General features: G+C 49.6%; 1 protein-coding gene across 5 annotated transcripts in view; it reads right to left on the bottom strand.

Annotated features, from left to right (window-relative positions):
* Positions 1-5,412: 5,412 nt before the first annotated feature.
* The window catches only part of Arhgef7 (Rho guanine nucleotide exchange factor 7), a 106,744-nt gene continuing 98,272 nt past the window's right edge, over positions 5,413-13,884 (bottom strand). For all 5 annotated transcript variants that reach the window (XM_085844208.1, XM_085844206.1, XM_085844207.1 and 2 more), the window contains 3 exons: positions 8,134-8,233; positions 7,771-7,825; positions 5,413-6,703 (listed from right to left, as the gene is read on the bottom strand). In XM_085844208.1, the coding sequence (XP_085700334.1) occupies positions 6,581-6,703; positions 7,771-7,825; positions 8,134-8,233 (278 nt within the window). In that variant the 3' untranslated portion in view covers positions 5,413-6,580. The remainder of the gene's footprint in view (positions 6,704-7,770; positions 7,826-8,133; positions 8,234-13,884) is intronic.

Genomic DNA, 13,884 nt, shown 5'->3' on the forward strand with positions numbered 1-13,884 from the left:
TTTTTAAATTTTGCCATGTGACTTTTGTTTTCTGGGAGTGTTTTCACAAACACTACTAGGGTGCAACCATGAACAAAACAAGGTCCCCTCTATCCATAGGAGATGGAACAAGGCCCTGTGAGTCCTATGCCTCCATCCTCAGAGTGGACCCCTTCTGCTTATCACTGTGCAAGCATGTCCTTGGAAGGGGGCTGTAACAGTGACAACCTTCCTTTTGCTCCTTGCTGGAAACTGCCATATGTTTCAGTATTTTCCAGGTGTTGCAAGAATCCCAAGTAGGTCAGGGCTGGGAAGTGAGCTACTGGAGATGGCCCCCTTTCTAACTGCAATGCTCCGTGGGGACCCTCCCTGAGATATACCACTGAAGGCCAGCACGGGGCTCTGGAGCCTGTGGAGGCTACGGTGCTCTCATCTCTTGCTAATGTAGATGCAGTATTTCATTAAGTTGGTCTTATTTGTAAACAAATGTGGTTGGCATTTAATAACCAAGAGGCTGTGTGTACGAAGCAGCTCCTGCAAACATGGCAACTTTTACAGAATTAAAAGCTGGTGGCTGCATAATATGAGGGAAATTATCCTGGGAGCTACTGCTCCCTGGGGTGAGGCTGTTGATCAGCCGTCACTGAGAAAGCAAGTACAGCCAGGTGTGGAAGAACCGGCCGTCTGTCTTGCATGTGGAGGGTGGGGAACCCAGGGACTACCTAGCAAAGCTCCCTTGCTCTCAGTTTTTCCAATCCGCCAAGAGCAGAACCCTGCCACAGGGCAGAACTGAGCTTCAGGGACATCTGGGCTCAGCAGAGGCAGGGACCCAGCCCACAGTGCCACGGCCAGAACCAAGAAACTGGGCCCACAGAGCACCTTTGAGTCATTACTCAGGCCAGGACTGGGTGGGTCTCCCACGTCTGCCCTTTGATGGAGACTCCTTGATGCCAGTATTGACCAGTATTAACATCTTCACAAGGTTCTTACACATTCTTGCTAATTTCTACCCCCTCACAATCTGCAGAACTTCTTTGAGATGTAGAACAGAAACAAACAAGTCCAGGGCTTCCTAGGCATGGCAGGAGACAGATGAGGAGTCAGCACCCTCGTAGCCTAGAACCCCTAAACCATTCCCACTGTCATCTGTTTCAACCGCCTTCGCTTCAACACCCTCCGATCTAAAGGTCTTTCATCTTTCACTTTATTTCTATTTAATGCTTTTTGTTATTAATAAAAATCGACTATCTTGCTCCTGGCCTATTGAGAACTGATCTGTAGACAAATATTCTATCTTGCACCATGGTTTCTAACACACATTTATATTTTTTACACAAACAATATTGTTGGCAGCAGTGAGTGTTCCAGTGGGGTTTCTATGACCTGTGCACCCTCTTTCTGCCTTCACTTGCCAGGCAGACACTGGGTCAGTGGTGAATGAGACCCTCTTCTAGTCAGAGAAGCTCGCCTTTCCATGGTCACTAGTGTGCTACGTGCTGACAGTAAGCCCTAAGCCCCAGAAGACAACCAACCACATATCCGTTACACAATCTGCAAAGCCGAGGGCCTGGTTAGAGCAGCGAAGAGTTGGAATGTTACAGCTCTACATGCAAACTATCCAGAGTTGGCCTTAGCCCTCTAACAGCCATTCATCACCCTACTTCTAGGTTAGACCTAACATTTACCTGTGTCTATCAGGTAAAGCCTGTTAAAATGTACCAATATACCATTAGCATCCACACAGCCGAGAGCTAAGGATGTAATTTCATAGCATCTGAAACCTACTGTGAAACCCCCCCTGTTGCTCCGTGCATGCCCCCACCAGGGGGCATGAGTTCAAATCCCAGCACTGTGAGATGGTGGCTCACAACCATCTGTAATGAGATCTGATGCCCTCTTCTGGGGTGTCTGAAAACAGCTACAGTGTACTTACATATAATAAATAAATACATCTAAGAAGAAAAACAAAAGTCAGAGGAGAGATGATTTGGGGAGAAGACTGGAAGTTGGAGGAAGAGGGTGAAGACAACAAAAATACCAGTGTGAGAGCCATGGTCTCATAAAACACTAATAAAAGGGCACATCCACACAGGAAGCCAAGGCTCCTCACACTTGGGGACCAGGATAGGAGTGCTGGCCATGGCTTTCAACACCTCTGCACCTGGGCTGGGACACACACAGTGACCCTTAGACAGGTCTACACTGCAACCCAAGCTCCTGTCTTCCAGGGACAGTCCGAGCCACACTGCCTGGAGAGCAATGGTCTGAGTGGCTGTCCTGCTGCTTATCAGCTCACCAGCTGGCTGCCATCAGGATCGGACATCAAGCAGCAGGAAGCCTGTGGGACAGTCAGGGATGGGGCAGGTAGGACAGGAGGGGACAGGAATGGGGGATAGGAGGGGTGGGTGGGCAAGCAGCGGGCCCTTGGCAGCTCCTTCACAGCACACGCTCAAGTCGAGTGGACTGAGGGTCCAAGAAGCCTCATGTCCTGCCTGCCATTCCGCATCACCAGACTCATAAACTTCCAGACACCGTGGTTGTGCTGGGCAGCAGCTCTGTCTTGTAAGCCACTTACCATCCATGACCTGACAGGGAAGACTAGGTACAGAGCAGGGTCTGTGGCTCTGAGAAACCTGCAGGCCATGGGAACACTACATTAATGATTTCCACTAAGCTTCCAGCCCATTTACTTGGTGTATGCTCTTCTGGAGGCCCCAACTTTGCTACTGAGATTCCCCAAACCACGCTAGAATCTGGCCCTGGGGGATGGAGAGAACAGCCTGTCTATCCCAACCCTAAGAAACACCCGTGTGCTTTTGAGAAGCCATGCAAGGACTGACTGCGGACCCACAGCTGCCTTTTCCCTTAGAGGGATGAGTGCTGCACTTGGTGACCAATCTGTGAGAACTGCCCAGGTATGGACGGGAGCCAGATAGGGACAAATCACAGTGCCTGCGTAGCCCACAGCATGGCAGCCCAGAGCACAGCTTCTAGTGATGGAAATGGAGAAGATGTTTTACCTGGCACCTACACCTCTACTCCTGATGACCCTGAAGGTTTACACCTGTTAATTCCAGCACTCAGAAGGCAGACGCAGGGGAATAACCTAAGTCTGAGGGCAGCCTGGAACACAGAAATGAGCATCTGTAATATCCCCAAACCAGAAAGTCTGTGCACAATAATTCCAGCACCTGTGAGAAAGAAGCAGGAAGACTGCTGCAAGCCCAGGACCAGCAAGTGACTCAACCCCATGTGTGCAGAGTGGCATTAGGACACGCCAAGGGCCGTGATATACACACAGGAGAGCAGGGAGCTCTCACACTCTACGCTTGAGCATCTCTTGAGAGCCATGGCTACTTGCCAGCATGCTTTCACAACAGCAACTGCCCCCACACAACGGAGCTGTCTGCATCCCTCAGGGAAGCCAGGGAGCCAGTGTGATTTATTTCAGCAAAGAGATGCTACAAATGCAAGCCACAGCTTTTGCCTGGGCGAGTGGTTCTCCTGCCCATCTCCTAAGTATCTCCTGCAGGCGCTTGAGACCTGTGTTCTAGCACACTGCTAGCATTTCCTTGAAAAGCAGGGATTTCTAGACTTTAAAACCACTATGAAACAGGTAAAGGTGTGATGTGTCTCACACCAGGCAGTTCAAACAATGTCCAGAGCACACGGTCAATTATAACACAAATCTCATCATTTCTGCTTGAAGAGGTTTGAGGTTCTGACTTGCTCTGGGTTCTCTCAACTGAATGGTGGTTGGCCAGGTCTGTTCACATGGCCGCCCTGGCAACTGACAGCACCGTCCACCAGAGCCGAGTCCTGCACTGCCTTAGAGCCCTACCAGATAGGGTACTCTCACCGTAAGAGCTGCGTGCCCCAAAGCCAGCTCGTGCTCCTGACTGACTGGGCTTGGGCTGAGGTCCACCCTGACCCCCGTGAGTGGGGTGGGTGTTTGGCCTACATCTGTATCCACTGCTTACAGGAGTTCTGGATGACCAAAGAGCAATCTAGAAGATGCTGCAGTCCATAAAGCATTGAGGCACAAAGGAGTGTGTTTGTGTGAGTGTGTCAAACCTAGGAAGGCCTGCTGCTGCCGTGTCTCTGAAATCTGGTACAAACTTCCTAATGGGACTCGGGAGCAGCTCCTGACCAGGTAAAGCTGACTGAACAGCAGCAGTCATTTTCTTTTGTAGAGATCCCAGATTCCTTCAGAACACTGCCTTTGGTTTTAATCCAGGAAATGGCCCACATCTTACCAGCAGTTGTTATTCCAATTTAATGGGAGTGGGAGGGGGGTGAAATTCGGGAGAGAAACTACCCCTAGAACTTCTGTTTCCCACTCTTACCATCCTTAAATGCTCCCAGAAGATTTCAACAGTATTTTCCTGCATTGAACACATCAGGATTTCAAACCTGAAAAGCCAAGACACGCACATGGAAACCATCTCAAGGAAGATGAAGCAACACGTTTTGTGAGATAAGAAAAATAAGGAGTTTAATAATTGCAAGGGTGTAGCACACACAACTGAGTAGTCGACCCCGGTGTGGTCTCCTGTCGTGTCCCAGGGAAGTGGGGGTTGGCATGAAGTGCACAGGGCAGCAGCTGGAGGAGAACAGTGGAGTTTCGGACGCTGCTACACTGCAGCATGGTTCAGAACGGAAAGTGCTTCACATCTACACGACAGGAAATGGCTTGATTCCCCCGCATCCCTTATAGAACACGGAGGACTTAAGAGTTGGTGAGAGGCGCCCTGTGCTGTTGGTATCAAAGCTCCCCGCGCAGACACGCGGGAGAGAGAGAAGTGGGTGTGTACACCAGGGCCAGTTTTAAAAAGAACTGCTCTTGGGTGCAGATTCTTGCTCCCTGGAGAGCCTGGAAGACACTGGATCCTCAGAGAGACAAGGCGGCGTGCTGACAGCCTAACCACCCTGTCCAGGGTAGGGATGCTGGGAACATGAATACTCATGGAACACTCCAAGCAAATCATTAAGGCAGGTCTGAAAGGAATTGTCCTGGGGCATGGACGGCAACCTCGGCGGTGGCAAGGACACTGGCAAACATGGTCTTTGCTTCCTGTTGATGGAGGGGCTGCCCAGCAACCCCAGGCCCCTGTGCCAGCAGTGGAGTTGCAAGGAGTGTTGTTCCTGAGTTGAGACCTGCTGTGACAGCAAACACACTGTCTTTGCTGCAGTGTCTTCTGGGTCAGCAGAGTGCTTGGAAAACAGGGCTTACCAAAGGAAAGGAACACCTCAGCTTTTCTCACCCCGCACACTGAGCTGTAAATGCTAACAGGAGTGGGAGGCTCTGGTGGATCCTGACAGACACAACCCATAGACACTGCAACCAGCTAGAGTGTGGCAGAAGGAGAGAGCACAAACGGCCTTCTAAGCGCCCACGCAGAAACCTCCACATAGGACAGGCGGGCGGGCGGGCGGGCGGGGGCTCTCTGGGTCACGTCCTAGGGAAAGAGGCTGTGCTGAGGCCCCAGTAGCACACATTGCTCTTCAGTGTTTAAAGACAAAACACCTTTCTAAGGGAAAGTATCTCTGACTTGAAAACAACCTCTTTGGAGGAAAGAAGGGACAGCTAAGCTCCTGAGGTCACTGTTAACTGTTGCCAAACCAGGGGCAAGCATGGCCTAACAGAAGCAGGGCCGCTTGCCCAGGCCACCAGCCTTCCAGGGCCTGCCTGGGCCTGGCCTGGGGAGGCAGCAAAGTAGGGCGCGGGCCCAGCACATGAGGGCTCTCGCTGTGCTGCTCCACTTGGGGTTTGTATTGCTTTATTCTCGCTCAGAGGGTTAGGAGGGCTTTCAGTGGCCTGGACAATGCTGACTGCAGCCAGAGGCAGAGCAGAGCTCCTGGATGAAAACAGCCTGCAGCCAAACCCTGCCCGGCCGGCAGCACCGGCTGGAGAGTATGGAATAAATAACACATCTATGTACAGGGCTAACCCACTTCTGCACACTGTGACCAAGGCCCAGACAGGACAGGGCAGGGTAGCAGAGGCGGACACCACAGGCAGGTAACAGTTTCCCCTCCCTAGAACCCATGATGCCCTGGGCACAGCCATAGCCGAGACTGGAATACTGCAGTTAAGAACAGAGACACACAAATTCGCTGTGCCCGAGTGCCTGTTCCCGATGGCACCATAGAGCCTGCATTAAACACGAGTCAGACAGCTGCCACGGCATCTCTTCACCTTTCTGCTTCCAACACTTCACAAACACAACTTCAGATCCCTGTGGCCAGAAAGGCTGAGAAGGAAATCCTAGCAGGAGGGTTAGCCTAGTCCCATCTCAGGTAGGTGCTCAGATCCCAGTATATACAAGGAGTACACAGGTATGCTATTTATAGATTCAACTCAAGTCCAGAAGCCAAAGGACTCTGGTCAGTCACTGCATGGAGAAGTGGCAGATATGTGCACACTCAGCCCACCTCAGTGTCTGTAACTCACATGTAGCTACTTCAGCAACAGCCTCATTGCTGCTGCTCGCCTGATGGAGACCACCTTCCTTAGTCCTGAATGTCACTGTGCTGGAGGCCAAGGGCCCTAGCCTTGTCCAGGAACTGCTGCTCTTCAGCCTATGAGAATGAAGTCAGCCTATAGATTGGTCTCATCCCAGGCAGGGTCGTTCATATTCTTTAGAACCTTCCTCACCAGCTTCTCTAAGTCCTTCCGGGCCCTCTGTTCCTCCTCTAAGGACTTCTTCATCTTCTTGTTATCCTGTAAGGCAAGCAGACAACAGCAGGTTCACTACCTCGGCACCTGCAGGCATCCTTCATCTTAGCTGAATCCTTAGGTAGCCCAGGTTGGGAGGGGCCGGCCAACCGAGCTGAGTCGTGAATGTACTCGAGAGTAATGGCAGACTCCTACTTACACGCATGAAGGTAACGTGAGGAAACGTGCCAGAAGGAAGGGGCTGGTAATAGGAACAGAACAGGGACAATGTCTACAGACCCACTGCTAGCATTTTTAATTCCCCTGTCCAGTCAAATGCAGAACAGAAGCAATAGCAACTGAATGAAACACATCAGGAAGGGAGAAAAGCCTACTGCCCCAAACACGAGAAGGAGAGACGGGCACTGCCAAGTATGTCCAGTTACCTCACCCTCAGGACAATGCTGCCCTGTCCCTCCAAAGCATTGAATATACACATCATACAACGGCTCAAGCAGGTGAAGGGGCTTGCAGGGCAAGTCTGACATCCAGAATTTGATTCTCAGAACCCACATACAAGTAAAGAGAACCCACTCCACATGTGCCATGCCATGTGCCCCACCCCACATCAAACACATAAAGTAATAAAAGACTACTTAGAAGTTAGGCAAAAGACTGCTCACACCCAAACAGCAGCAAACCCAGGGCCGCTCGCACCCAAACAGCCGTGCTGCACAAGCAGGCATCTCCTGCCTCTCACTCTTGTGTTTTAAAATGATAATTTATTCTTTTTTAGACATGCACGTGTGTGTGTGTGGGGGGGGTGTTTTTCCTACATGTATGTCTGTGTACAATGTGTATGCAGTACCCACAGAGGCCAAAAGGCAGCATTAGACACCCCAGGGCTGGAGTTAACAGATAGGCTTCCGTGTGGATGTGTAAGCTGAACTTGGACCTTTTAGCCGCTATACCATCTCTGCAGCCCTTGCCAGTCACTCCTAACTGAGAAATGGCGTTGACTTTGTGGTTTCCTTTCAGTATACAATGAGCTTCACGTTTAAAACAGTATTTCCCTTTTTCTCCCATTAAAAAAAAAAAAAAAACTAATTAAAAGTAAAAACTGGCTGGCGTACCTGTCTTAACTCCTGGACTTCATCCTTTAATGCATACACCGTATCCACGAGGCTCCTGGAACAGGAGAACGAGTAAGCAAAAGAAAGGCCAAAGAGACACAACACAGACGGGCAGTGCCTCCAGGGTGGAGCCCCCCCTAGGTTCCTCAAGCTAACTCCAAGCTTAGACTGCCACCCATCTGAGGGGCTGCACCCCAGCCTCCGGCAGACTTTAGAGATCGTGTCACCCATGGGGTGGTGGGGGTGGGGAGCCAGCCAGAACAGAAGAGAAAGCCATCTTCTTTCTTTTCTATCACTGTCTGCCCGAGATGGAGTGGGGTGGGGGTGGGGAGCCAGCTAGAAGGGAAGAGAAAGCCATCTTACTTTTCCTCTATCACTGTCTGCCCATTGCTCCTGGTCTCTTCGACTATAATCTTTTCTTCTTCTGGAAGCAGCACTTGTGGAGCAGATTCTTTTCGTGAACCTGGGTCATTAGAAAGAGAAGGCCCACGTGAGTGCCACCTGAGGGGCAGGAAAGGGCACCTACTTCACTACACAGTCACTTATCACCTAGCGCCAGTGATTACGCAAGGAAACTTTTCACCCCTTTCCTCCAGCTGTCTGCTGAGTGTGGCCAACCAAAATACTACAGAGCAAACGAAACAGCAAAGGCAAACTAAGTAAAAATAGCCTCTTTTGCGAATTATTAAACTCTCTTAAATACGTTAATCGCTAGCTAACAGCAAGTATACACTAAATAAAGGTCTGTCCACACTGCACTCAACACACAATCGAGTTTAAACCATTATAGCATAGCAGTAACGCTGGAAAGTCCAGACCATGAAAGAATGCATAATTCTTGTGCTTATAAATGAAAAAAGTCTAGCAATTGAAAAAAAGTTTCAGAGCTGGAGTGGTAGCTCAGTGTGAAGGGCTAAGAGTCACAGCTAAAGCGTCAAGAAAAAGCTGTACAGTAGTGATGTCTTTTAAAACCCTGTAGCACTGTAACACACTGGTTTAGGAGAGGTGAGGTTTACTGACTGATCACCAGGTGAAAACATTCTCAGCCCCTTGAGACACACAGCTTCCAATGGCAGCGGGAACACTGCTCACGGCGTAAGAGGCCCATGGTCCTGGCACAGACGTTGGCTGGTAACCACCTCATGTGTCGGACGCACAATGTGCTGCAGACACTGGCCTTGAAAGGATGGGCACCAGGAAGAATTACGCCGTGTGACTGATTATTCTCATTGTTTTTGCGCACCACCACCAGGTCCGCACTGGAGGAAGGACGGGCTCTGCATGAATATGGGCGCCTGCTGAAGGACGGGCTCTGTGTGAACACAGATGCCTGCCGAGGGCTGAGCTGTCTCAGCTCTTCTGAGGAAAGCATGTGGCACGAGGCAAGATGACTGTGCACAAGGGGTTAATTTGCTTTTGTGTTTCTGGGGTGCCCTTTGTATGTCTTTCTGAAAGCATATCAGATTTTAAGGAGCACTTCTTGTGCACCCTCGTTGGCATGGAAACCCTAGAATGGTGTTTGAGAGAGAAAACTGTGAAGAGCAGCTTTTCATGCAATTTAACCCGAGCCTGTGCTTCTCTGAATGCACTGAGGTGAGCCCACTGCTGTCTAAGCTTATGAAATGTCCCTGGCATGTAGGGACATATAGCTGTACTTCAGGCTAACTGTGTATCTGCCAAGCCTGTTGCACTGGAAGGTACTCAGTCAAGCCCAGAATGACAGAGACTGGAAACACCTTGGGGAGTTCAGGAGTGGCCATCAAGCCAGGCCCGCCAGGCCTATGTCACAGAGCACAACTTTGTCAGTAAAAGGAGGGCCCTGTATATGGTGAGGTAGTCCAGCCTTGACTCCCATGTGAGTAGGTTGTCAACACCCTAACATGTTCGGAGTATACTCTTTGTGAAAGACTATCCCAAATGATAGCCACCCCACCCTGGATGGGTTGCAGCTACATGCTCTACAGCACCTATCTTTCTCTCTGTGTCTCAAGTCCTGGAGATGGTAGGCTTTAACAGATAGTCCTAGGGAGGGACATATTTTAAAAACCAGCAGCAGGCTGACAGTGTCAACCCCCACCCCCAGCAGGGTGCAAGTGACAGGCAGATGTCCTTCCTGGACAGCCTCTTTGATTTAGCAGGAGCCACTCTGAGGCTCATTTCCTGTTGAGCACTGAGGGACACAGGTCACACAGAGAAAGCATGTTTACGCATGCCTCCCACACGAGGGCAGGTGTCTTTAGAGGAAGCTAGTGCATTCTAAAAGTGCCCAAAAGTGAGGACCAGAGAAGTTCAGGCATCTGCGCTGCTGGACCCCAGCTCCTGGGGGAAGAAGGGGGTCCAGGAAACAGCACTTGGGATGGCTCTCCAGGCTCCCCACTGTTACCTTGCAGCCAAGTCGTACGCTTGGGCTGGGTGCTGATGGCTGTGTTAGCCTCAAACTGTGTTAGTCTCGGTGACCACCCTGTCACATTAAACTTACTATGGGCTTGAGAAGGCCCAGCGGGTGAGGCCCTGTGAGGCCTTGTCACCATACCAGAGCAGTGCGGTCCGCGCACTTCCTCTCAGCTCTTCCAGTCTTTTCTTGCTGGAAAATCTGTTTCCAGCATTAAAGCTTTCAGATTCTGTAGGAGACTGAGGGGTGCTCTACACTCACCAAGGACACTTTGCTGAATGAAGGTTGACCTTTTAGTTAACCATCTCTTACCAAACGTGGTCCTAAATAAAAGCTATGAGCTCCAGTAAGTAACACAATAGATAGATCTAAGGGACTAAACTTTATGGCACAGTTGTCAGTTTGAAAACACATGACAGGGTCCTGGACGTGAAACTGCTGTGTGCACAGGGCACCCAAGAACTCAATCAACGTCTAAGACTGTACTCTGGATTGAATGTATGACTGCTCCAGCTCTGAGACAGGCAGAAGGAACTGCTGTTGAGCCTGATAGTGGGTGACGGGCATGTAACGCAGACTGCTCATCTGTACAGCAGGCAGATACCCGTCAGGTCACCACAAGCCACCCATCTTTCAACATAACATGCATTTCTAAAATGATTTTTTTAAACGTGTAGCCGCCTTTCAACAAACAAAACAATGAAGTATAGCAAGCCAGTTTGAAAGTTAGCGGTATTTTAAAGACAGCAGTTTTCTAAAATACATACTCAACACTGTACTGAGACATTGCTGTGCTTAGTGGCATCAGAGCACAGTTTTCTTGAATACCTGGGTTGGAAAAAAAGCATGTAACCACAGAACCAGAGAATGTTCTAGCACTTTACATGACGCCCATCACAGGAGCTTAGATACAGCAGCACACTGTGAAGGCTCTGCAGCATAGTGGAGCTGTCTTACACACTGTGGTCCCTAGGGCGATGGTGTCAGGATCTGCTGCTGTTGCTTGCCTGAAAGACTGCATGCAGACCTCTCCTGGAGGTTCACAGCGCACTTCTAGAACACTACAGGTTTGGGTAAAGCAATAAAAAAGGACTCCTTTTATTATAATTCAGTCTATCCAAAGCTCCTCATCTAAACAGTGGACTTCTTAAATCTCAGCATCAGTGTTGTCACTTATGGTGTTTATGGGTAGCAGCATGAGAAGTGCCAGGTAGCCTCACAGCCCCAGTAAAAACTATCAATCTGCCCTCACCCTCCATTACGCCCTCCGTGTGCAAGTAGAGAAAAAGATGCATGCGCCAGACACAACAGTTTGCAATCAGCCCAACCTGGCACTTCTCATGCAGACTCTCCAAGAACAAACCTACAGATGTGTCTCACCAACCTCAAGTCCTGCATGAAAATTTTACAAGGTCATTCTTTGGTGACACTGGCATGCTGGGGACGCCTGCAGGCTCTAGGTCCTATGGCAACACCCACTCACAGATGTGATTCAAGACAGAGAACATGTCCACAGCAACAGAAACACAAGAGTCAAACACTAGTAGTCTCGGAATCCTGCCCTGCATTGTCAAGGCCACCTGGCTGTGGGTCTCGGGTGAGAAAAACAGATCCACAGAGGCTGTTAGAGCCAAGGATCACCCCAGACTCCTTCCTCGTGTCAGGGACCACGGGATGACATACAGCTAGGACTCAGCGATAGCTAAGTCAACTGTCCAACTCTGTAACTGTCACACCCTGTGTATGTTAAAAAAGGATGTGGGCACACACAGGTATGTGTTTGCCTACTCAAAGCAGTAGCTAAAGGTCTGTCACAAATGAGCATCAGCCCACCTAGTCAGTGGCCTGGCACACTCGGGACATGCTCCTGCATCATTTAAACACAGCTGATCCTACTTTCAGGACAAAACATAGCATTACACTTAGTCGATCTCTTCAGGAGCATCCAAGGCTCACAGGCTACACTAGCTATGGCTCTGGGGTTTGGATTGGCTTTTCCAACCTAGAAAAAGGAAGGGCTGTCACTACGAAGGGCTTTTTCTTCTGAATTAGGAGTGCAATTTGCAAAACAGAAGGGAAATGCTGGCCCTGGTCCAAATGAAGGACTTAAAAACTGAGCTTCTTTTCACTGTGAGGAAGGGACGCAGCTTCTGAGGACAAGCCTTTCAGTGACAGGAAACAGGAAAAAAGCAGCTGGACCTGGGGACACACCTTCGATCCCACCTTCCAGGAAAGAAGTGGGCAGAGCTCTGTGAGTTCCAGGCAGCCAGGACTCCACAGAGACCCTGCCTTGTACTATTTAGACTACATCTTACCTAAGAAAGTGCCAATCCTCAATCACAGCAAAAATGCATGCCCGTGGACGAATGCCAGCCTGGAGAATTGGCCATGGCACACTCAGCTTCAAGCTATGCTATGCCCTCCCCCATGTAACAAATATTAAAAGCCAAAGGCTAGCAAATGCAAAATTTATTTCAACTGTACAGAACAGATGTCTTTTTAAATATAAAACAGACACTTCATTGCCATATGCAACCACAGACAATAAGCATACTGTACAATACAATGCAACATTCAGATATACATCCAAGTGAGTTTTCAAATGGGAGTCTTGTACTAAAATGGCTTTTCCCATTCACAGATAAAGAGCACAATATATAATTTCCCCAAGATCTTATACCACTATATACATATTATTGTGTTTTGGCAATCTTAACGCCAAACACCGAGTTAGTGTAGCTTAATAAAGACTTCTGGCGAGTATCAGTTAGACAGGAACACTGTTGGGCCACCTACAGAAGGCCCGAGATGGCTTGGACCTACCTTTTCCATCAGTCTGCATCTTCCGTTTAACACTCACTGCATACAGGGCTTTACAGAGCTGCAGAAATGTTAGGTGCTATCAGCATGACTAGTGTTCCACAAATGTAGAAACGATGGCCCCTCCAACGCTGTGTCCCCTCTGCTACATGAGGACCATCTCCTGTGCCTGTGGCACTAACAAATTTCTAACCAGGTCACAAAACTAATGTCAGACATTCAAAACAAATGCAAAAAGGTTGAGCTGTTGTTCCACAGTGTGGGCCTCAACAGAAATTGTCACCCAAATGGCTCTGACTGGGACAAATGAGCAAGGGCAAACTGTCAGAACCAGCTCAGCAGCGCCGACCACAGCGACAGCTCCTTGAGCCAGCAGTGCCACTCCAGTCGGTGTGATGAGAAAACCCGAGTACAGCAGCTGCGCCTCACTGTTGCAGCACACAGCTGAGGACAGGCAGCCCATACTGAGGCAGAGTCAGCAACGACAACCACCATGTGAGGGGACAATAGAGCCACCTCGTCACTAAATACAGACGGTTTGTGTTTGTTTTGTTTTTCAAAAATCCCATTTGCTATTTGGCTGAATCCATACAACCTTATTCCTACTGGAAATTAATACTGGGCGCAAGTTCGAAAGGCTTGCTCCTTGACTTTCTTATAAAAATACAAACTCTTCAGAGGCAAAGCTGCTGCACAGCTACTGGGGATAGACAGATAGACTCAGTGTGAGCAGCTGTGCTGCCCCGCAGCTCCAGGTCGCAGCAGCAGGACCAGCTCCCAGGAGAGGGAGCAAAGGGGTCAAAATACTGTATCCACTAGCTTGGCAACAGGGACTAGGGGTCAGAGGTCATGGCCACCAGAGCTCCATGCCCTGAAGGATGGAAAGAACATTATTCCCTATG

The sequence above is a fragment of the Mus caroli genome, unplaced genomic scaffold, assembly GCF_978045245.1.
Source record: "Mus caroli unplaced genomic scaffold, Mus_caroli_1 scaffold_10, whole genome shotgun sequence".
In the NCBI taxonomy this organism is placed as follows: Eukaryota; Metazoa; Chordata; class Mammalia; order Rodentia; family Muridae; genus Mus; species Mus caroli.